The following is an 8,429-nucleotide window of genomic DNA, read 5'->3' as shown; positions in this document are numbered from 1 at the left end:
GGCCAATTGGAGTAAGATTGGTTTCAGTGATATTTGGAATGACCCTGTACATTTCTGCAAAGTTTCAAAGAAATGTGAGTCTGCATGTATGTTTTAGGCACAGATGAATAATTTTCATAAAACTGTAATAGTTAAAATCTATCTCCTCCTGGGAATTTTGAGCAATCTGCACGAAACGTTTAACACTTGAACTTTGGACCTCTGCCTACAAAAATTTCCAACGGATTTTCCATAAGTGAAAAAATGCAGAAGTTATGAGCCAATGGCTGTTTTTCATATAATTCAAAATGGTGGGCGATCTAAAGGTCAGAGGTCAAAAGTCAGACCACGAAAGTTGTCGGGCATGAAGAGACGCATGTGTGTATCGAAGTTTCATGGTTGTAGGTCAAACAGGGCATGAGTTGTACCTGTTCAAAGTTGGCACTTTCAATTGAGTGCTATAGCGCCACCCTTTGACGAATGAGTGTGAGAATTATTTCTTGGTAGTTTTTCATGAGCATCTACCATATGGCCGAGTTTCGTAAAAAGCGCATGCACGGTTAAGCCAGAACTGGCAAAAACAAGTATTTTTCAAACTGCTCAAAATTGCGGAAAATCTAAGGGCGGAGCTTAATGGTCAAATCGATACGTGTGTTCCTCATGAGTCAAGGCACATGTGTAAGCAAGTTTCACGACTTTCGGCCAAACGAGGCATGACTTATGCCTGTTTAAAGTCTGCCTTTTCAAAAAAGTGCTATAGCGCCCCCTTTTGGCCAATTGGAGTAAGATTGGTTTCAGTGATATTTGGAATGACCCTGTACATTTCTGCAAAGTTTCAAAGAAATGTGAGTCTGCATGTATGTTTTAGGCACAGATGAATAATTTTCTTTAAACTGTAATAGTTAAAATCTATCTCCTCCTGGGATTTTTGAGCAATCTGCACGAAACGTTTAGCACTTGAACCTTGGACCACTGCCTACAAAAATTTCCAACGGATTTTCCATAAGTGAAAAAATGCAGAAGTTAGGAGCCAATGACTGTTTTTCATATAATTCAAAATGGTGGGAGATCTAAAGGTCAGAGGTCAAAAGTCAGAGTGTGAAAGTTGTTCAGCATGAGGAGACGCATATGTGTATCCAAGTTTCATGGCTGTAGGTCAAACAGGGCATGAGTTGTACCTGGTCAAAGTTGGCATTTTCAATTGAGTGCTATAGCGCCACCTTTGGACGAAAGATTGTGAGAATTATTTTTTGATCGTTTTTCATGACCATCTACCATATGGCCGAGTTTCGTAAAAAGCGACAGCGCGGTTCAGCCAGAACTGCGAAAAGTGGCAGAAGAAGAAGAAGTGACAGAATACTGCCAATAACAATACGTGTACAGAGCAGAGCTCTGTCCCCGTAATAATAATAATGATAATGATATGATATGATATGATATGATATGATATGATATGATATGATATGATATGATATGATATGATATGATAAAAATAAACAGACTTTATATAGATCATAGTCCGATTCGACCAATCCAGGGTGTAGTAATGAATCACGTGGACATGATAGCGTCACTGCAGTAGGATCAATTTGCTTTACAGGTTAAAGATCCGGTCCAGTCTAGAGCGAATACGGAAATAGTCAGTGCATTTATGTGCTGTTGAAAATGACCGGATACAGTAGGCGGGCTCTATACCGGAACTCACAAGTTCATTCAGAATAGAAACAAAACCAGGTGACGTGAGGCCACAGCGTCACTGAGGACGCTAAAGATGGCGTCACATTCAAACGGCTCGTGAGGAGATGTTTTTATGTAAGTGTTTTAAAGTGTTTTTTTCAACAACGTTCCTTAAACTATTGTGTTAAATGTCCTCACACAAGTGTGTAGAGTTGAACAAGCTGGTGTTTTGATCTAACTAATGAGATAAACGTTGTGTTTTGTATCCGCTGCGTCTCTGTTTTGGTTTACTTCATATGGGTGTTTTGGTGACATTGGTGACCTATCGAATTCTGTTACTCCGGCGCGTTAATATCTTCAACGTTAATACTGTTAGATTATAATTCTATTAAAATGCTGAAATATAATACATTCCCCAAGAGATGTGAATTAATTGTGTATCACTACATCCTATCAACAACTTGAATAAAATCTTAGATAAACTGGTGCTCTGGTTAATATTATTATTATTATTTATTCATATCTATTCCCCCTCTACATTTAACCCTAGTACATTATGTGAAATTGGTTGGTGGTACTGTAGTTTAAAAAAAAAAAAAAAAAGAATATAATATTTTTTTGTTAAACCAAACGGACCCAAACCAAACAACCTCAAACACCAGCCTACACAGTGTGCGGTAATTCGATAGGTCACTAATGTGGGTGTAACACCTGGCAACAAGTGTACAGCAACAGCTTCCCCTGATACCAACCACCTGTTGTTGTTTGATCAACAATCACCAGTGGTGGAAAGGAACTAAGTACATTTACTGAAGTACTGTACTTAAGTACAATTTTAATTAAGTACTTTTACTTTACTACTTACCTGTAACCGTAACTATTAGTAATTTCTGCATTGCGGTTATTGATACTTTTACTTAAGTAAAACATTTGAGTACTTTTTTCCAACACTGACAATCACTGAACTGCTACAGCAACCACATGAAGATAAAATAAACACTGTTGAGATGTCAACAATCTTATCATTGTTATTAGTGAGTTTACTGGACATGAAGCATGAGGCTGTACCATTAAACCAGTTACTCTCTTAATAGTCATTGCAGGTGCGTTAGCTGGAATGCAAGTTAATCTGCTGTTAAAGAATTCACGGTAAAACTTTGCATAAAGGTTGTGTCTATAGTAGTGCATTATAATCACATTTATGATGCATTAATGCACTTATAAGGCTTCGTAACACTCGTTATAAATGTTTATAATTATTATGCATAACAACTTATAACAAAGACACTTTATAAGTGACTAAGTATGGTAGTTATTATGTGTTTTTCCGCCGAGCCTGAGCTTAATAATGCATAATGACCCAGCACTTATAATGCATCATAAACCTTGTTATAAGTTGTTATGCCTAGTGGTGGCATGGGCGCCGGAACGGAATATGAGATGGGGGGACACATCTGGGACGCGCGCGTGCATGTGGACCACGGGCGCGCAAAAATGTTGCGGTTATTTCGGGTGGATTTGTTGATTTTTGGGGGGGATAATGCGGTTATTTCGGTTAATTCGGTTCGCCTCGCGCGCGCGGTGGTCGCGAGGTGCGGGGGACTGGACTGATTTTATTATTTATAAAAAATAATTTAACATTTTTTTTTTTTTTTTTTTTTTTTGGGCTGGACTGAAACAAATTGTCCTTTAATTAAACAGGCTCCGGCGCCACTGAGTGGTGGAAAAAGTAATCAAATGTTTTACTTAAGTAAAAGTACTAATACTGCAAAATAAAAATACTCTGTTACAAGTAAAAGTCCAGGATTCAAAATGTACTTGAGTAAAAGCACAAAAGTATTGGTATCAAAATTTACTTAAATTACCTAAAGTAAATGTACTAAAATGTTTGAAAATAGCAGATCTACAAGCCCACAACGCGTCACATTGCGACGCGTTGTGAGCTTGTAGATCGGCTATTTTCAAATAGCCTAGGTATAAAATAGGGCTAAAGTGGTTAATGTATGTTTTGAAATATAATAATTTATATCTGCATAGTAACTAGTAACTAAAGTTTTCAAATAATTGTAGTGGAGTAAAAGTACAATATTTGGATCCGAGATCCGAGAGTGGAGTAGAAGTAAAAGTACTGGAAATTGGAAATACTCAAGTAAAGTAGAAATACCTCAAAATTATACTTAATTACAGTACTTAAGTAAATGTACATAGTTACATTCCACCACCGCTAATTATAAACATTTATAACGAGTGTTATGAAGCCATATAAGTGCATTATAATGTATTGTTATAATGCATTAATAGACCCAACCTATAAGTAAAGTGTTACAGACTTCACTGTTGTGGTAAAATGGCTAAGCTGTTTCATTTTTAGGATCCTATAATTCACTGTTCCATGTCTGGATTTACTGTAATTACATTACATTTCATTCCATCAGTGAGAGTATAGACTTGCTGACCAATGGAATAATGTCTGAAGCATCGAGTCGGAGGAGGCGGTTTGAGCGAGAAAGGGCTCACGATGCTGGACAGAACGTCTCTACTGACAAACACTCTGAGGAACTCACAGCAAGGTGAGGACGAGGAATATTAACCCTTTAAGACTGGGAACGCATCTGTTTAACCACTTTAACCATTATTTTATGCTTTGGCTATTTTTGAAAAATCGAGAAAATTTGTGCAAATCTTTGAATATGTATATATTATTTTTTCAAAGCGAAAATGTTTAACTCAAATCTTTGCTTCTGGGGGTCCCTGGAACAACATATTTTGAGATGAGGGTCATACATGGAAGAAGATATAGCAACAATAGTTTTTCAGACATTTGTTGAGACGTTTGATGTTCGCTTTCAAAAATAGATTTGCAAAAATGTAGATTTTTCAAAAAAATAGCAGATCTACAAGAGCTTGTAGATCTTCAATGATCTTGTAGATCTGCTATTTTTGAATAGCCAAAATACAAAATAATGGTTATAGCCCAAATCCAAGATGACACCGATGCGTTCCAGGTAGGTCTTAATGGGTTAACTTAGTAATATACCATCAACAGTTTACAGCATCAACTATAAACACTCCATGATTATGTTATAACATAGACAATCACCTGGACATTCATCGTTATCAGGGGTTGTTCATCCCCTTAAACCCCATAGCCTTATAGGGCTTAGCAGTGGCGGTGATGTTCTGGTTCCACTCAGAAAATGACAATGCATTTTTCCCATAGAGAGTTCCAAAAATATTGATATCAATTATTTTAAGGCTAGAATCAAGCCATCCAGGGGGTCATTGGCCTGAAAAGGTTGAAGACCCCTGACTTAGAATATTTTGCCAGCCCTATATCATGTAGATATGGTAACATGTATTAGTGTTAAAGGGATATTTCTCTTTCAAAAAAACTTTTGGTCATTGTATCATCTACTCAGGCCTTTGTGAGCCCCCCAGACAGTTTTTAAGTTGCTCGATTCAGTATTTAGATATTTGATATTCATTTTAACAGACACGCCCCCTTCCTATACAAACCCATTGTAACTTCAAACTCCATTTTAACCATGTTAGATTCATCAAAAACACCCGTCCTTGCTTCTGGTGACTCATACCGCCACCCTAATATGCGAGGGGGCCGTGTTATTTCAATTACTTTTTTCATTTATTTTTAATATTTATTTTGGAAAATTAAAAAAAATAAATTCAATAAAAAAATAAAATAAATGAAAAAAATTATCGGAAAAACACGGCCCCCTCACGCATTAGGAGGGCAAGGCGTGTCTGATAAAATGACTATCAAATATCTAAATACTGAATCGAGCAACTTAAACTGTCTGGGGGCTCACAAAGACCTGAGTAGACGACAAAAATACCAAAAGTTTTTTTGAAAGTGAAATATCCCTTTAATTCAACTCTAGCCTCTTTAGATTAGTATGAAAGGTACATTTACACTGTGTGACGTTTGTCTTGTTTCCTCAGGCCGAAAGACGTCACCATCACCCTGAAAGCCAAAGGACAGCAGGAGAGAGGGAGGGGGAGGAGAGGGGAGGAGGAGGAGAGGAGGAGAAGAGGTAGAGTGGCTCCAGAGGAGGTGCAGGAGAAGAGGAAGGAGGGAGAGAGGAGAGGAGGAGGCGGCGGCGGCATGAAGGTGGAGGCGAGAGATAGAAGCAGAGGAGGTGGGGGGGAGAGGAGGAGACATTCAGAGGAGGAGGAGAGAGAGGGGAGAGGAGGCGGGATTCAGGAGGAGCAGCAGGAGACGGGGAGGACCACGGGAGGTGTAGAGGGAAACGAGGATGGTCTGAGGTGGAGAGTTCACCAGCTGGAGAAAGACAAGCTACAGCTGATCTCCCTACATAACCAGGAGGTACACACTACTTCTCCTTCTTCTCCTCCTCTTAAACCCTCAAAACTTAGTAAACCGGACCAGAGTTGTCTTTCTGCTTTTTTCCATTGACACAAAACTTCTTCACCAAAAATGGCTGATCTACAAGCTCACAATGCATTGTAATGACACATTGTGAGCTTGCAGATCTGCTATTTTTTCCAGAATACGGATGCTTAATCTTCTTATTTTATTGTTAAACCTCCACCAAGCTATGTATTGAAATCTCCATCATAATCCTGATAATGTTTTCATGTAGTGTCTGTTGTCCTTCTCCAGAGTGGGACATGACTTCATACTAACACACCTAGTAAAATAATTTATGAACTGTAAATCAAATAGTGCAATGTAGCAAGAACATCTAAAATGTTGTTTTATGTGTTTTTGTCTGTTTTATCTTGTTTTATGTGTATTTCCAAATTGTCATTCCAAAAGTTTGTGTGTGTGTGTGTGTGTGTTTCAGACGTCCAGTCTCCAGTCCCAGCTCGCTAAGCTGAGGTGTGAGGTGGAGAGAGGAGAAGCTGTGAGACAAACCCTGGAATATCAACTGACTGTAGAGAAGAGACACGCTGCTAAACTGTCTGATCTGACCGAACACACTGACGCACTCACTGGTAATTCTACTAGAAACACCCCTTCTCCACTTGCTTGAAATGCTGGATATTTACTGGTATATTTATTATTGTTTGTGTCACGACATGCCGGTCATACTACAGCGTCACACAAAAGCATCAAAAGTAGCAGATCTACAAGCTCGAAACGCGCCGCGCTTCGAGCTTGTAGATCTGCTACTTTTGAATTTGAATCCTGAGAAGTAACAGTTTTGGACATCTTGAGGTTTCCACCCGACAGAGACGATACAATCTGTTTTACCGATTCATGTCAGTGTGTCACCAGGATTAGGATACATAATCCTTTTCACACTTTCTAATCCTGCTTTATCATCTCACTTCTACAAACCGTTGCCAACTCCCCAAATAGACCTGATCCTACATCCTTGTCATCTATCTATGCCTACTGAACATCCCAAAAAAGTAATATTGTTCCCATAATACTACAAGCAAAGTCTTTATTGTGCTGTACACAGTTATATCGGGTGTAGAATTTGCATTTTGTTTCGGTCAATTTAAATGTATCCCCAAATTATTGCAACATATAATAACAAATTCCTCTCATTTAAGATAGACTTGTTGAATAAAACACTGGCTGGTAATTCAGCAGTCTGAAAGCAGGAACATTGTGGACATTGATGCTTTATGCTTTAGAATAGATAGCATTAATAGAGACACTTTTCTGCTTCCAACACTTTCTCCCCAAATCTGTATACTTTTTAAGATTCTTTCTGCAGCTCAGGATACTGTGGACATGCAACCAAACACAATTTGGTTGATCGGAGTCCCTCAGGGCTCAACACTAGTTTACTTTCTGTTTTCTCGACAAGCTCACAAGCTGAGTTTGTCAATCTGCTATTTTCTGTGAAAGCTTCCCCTACAATATGGATGCTGGGGTTTAAGTGGTTAATTAATGGGAAACACTCATTATGTCAGTGGTACACAACTTGTGTGTGTGTGTGTGTGTGTGTGTGTGTGTGTGTGTGTGTGTGTGTGAGCAGTGCGCTGTGCAGAGCTGCAGCAGACGGTGTGTGACCTTCAGACAGCTCTGGAGGTCACCAGACAGTCCAGACAGCAGGACCAGCATGCACTGCAACAGGAAGTAGAGGAGAGAGACAGACTCCTGTTCAGCGTCAACACAGAGAACGACAAACTACACACCCTGCTGCAGGTAACACACACACACACACGCACGCACGCACGCACGCACGCACGCACGCACGCACGCACGCACGCACGCACGCACGCACGCACGCACGCACGCACGCACGCACGCACGCGCGCGCTTTCTGCGTTTTTGTACACATGCTTTCTCTCTCATCTCTCTCTCTCCTTCGTTCTCAGGAGCAGGAAGAAGTGATGGAGGGATTGAAGAGGAGGTTGGAGGAGGTGGAGAGGGAGAGGGAGAGAGACAGCGAGGCCCTCAGACGACAAACCAACGAACTGAAATACCTGATGGAGAGAGAAGAGAAGAACAGGAGGGAACTGGAGGTACAGAGAGAGAGAGAGAGAGAGGCTGATTTGGTAGATGGTTGCTGATGGAGCTCCACCAAAAGATAAAAACGCATGAGTTTTATTTAGTTCCACCATGTTTTATTAGAATGCTCTGATGAAGCCTCTCTAGGCCACATGTTCCCAAACGCTTTCAGCTCAGAGTCAGATATGACATTTGGTGTCTTTCCACGACCCAAACTTACACAAATAGGAAAAAAATAATGTTTAAACATCAAATGCAAATAGTTAAAGTGGCATGTAACTTAATTTTTTTATGATTACAATGTAATTTTGTCCAATCTATA

General features: G+C 39.6%; 1 protein-coding gene across 1 annotated transcript in view; it reads left to right on the top strand.

The window, feature by feature from the left end:
* Nucleotides 1-4,122: 4,122 nt before the first annotated feature.
* LOC311055799 (coiled-coil domain-containing protein 171-like) overlaps nucleotides 4,123-8,429 on the top strand; it is a gene marked incomplete at its 5' end in the record, with an annotated part of 39,097 nt that continues 34,790 nt past the window's right edge. Inside the window, 5 exons of the mRNA XM_084072068.1 lie at nucleotides 4,123-4,226; nucleotides 5,833-6,001; nucleotides 6,483-6,633; nucleotides 7,632-7,801; nucleotides 7,975-8,121. Coding sequence (XP_083928194.1) covers nucleotides 4,123-4,226; nucleotides 5,833-6,001; nucleotides 6,483-6,633; nucleotides 7,632-7,801; nucleotides 7,975-8,121 — 741 coding nt within the window. The remainder of the gene's footprint in view (nucleotides 4,227-5,832; nucleotides 6,002-6,482; nucleotides 6,634-7,631; nucleotides 7,802-7,974; nucleotides 8,122-8,429) is intronic.

Source organism: Gymnoscopelus microlampas (genome assembly GCF_963454915.1).
Source record: "Gymnoscopelus microlampas genome assembly, chromosome: 11".
Taxonomy (NCBI): domain Eukaryota; kingdom Metazoa; phylum Chordata; class Actinopteri; order Myctophiformes; family Myctophidae; genus Gymnoscopelus; species Gymnoscopelus microlampas.
The sequence above is the reverse complement of the archived record's forward strand: the minus strand, read 5'-3'. Positions and strand labels throughout refer to the sequence as shown.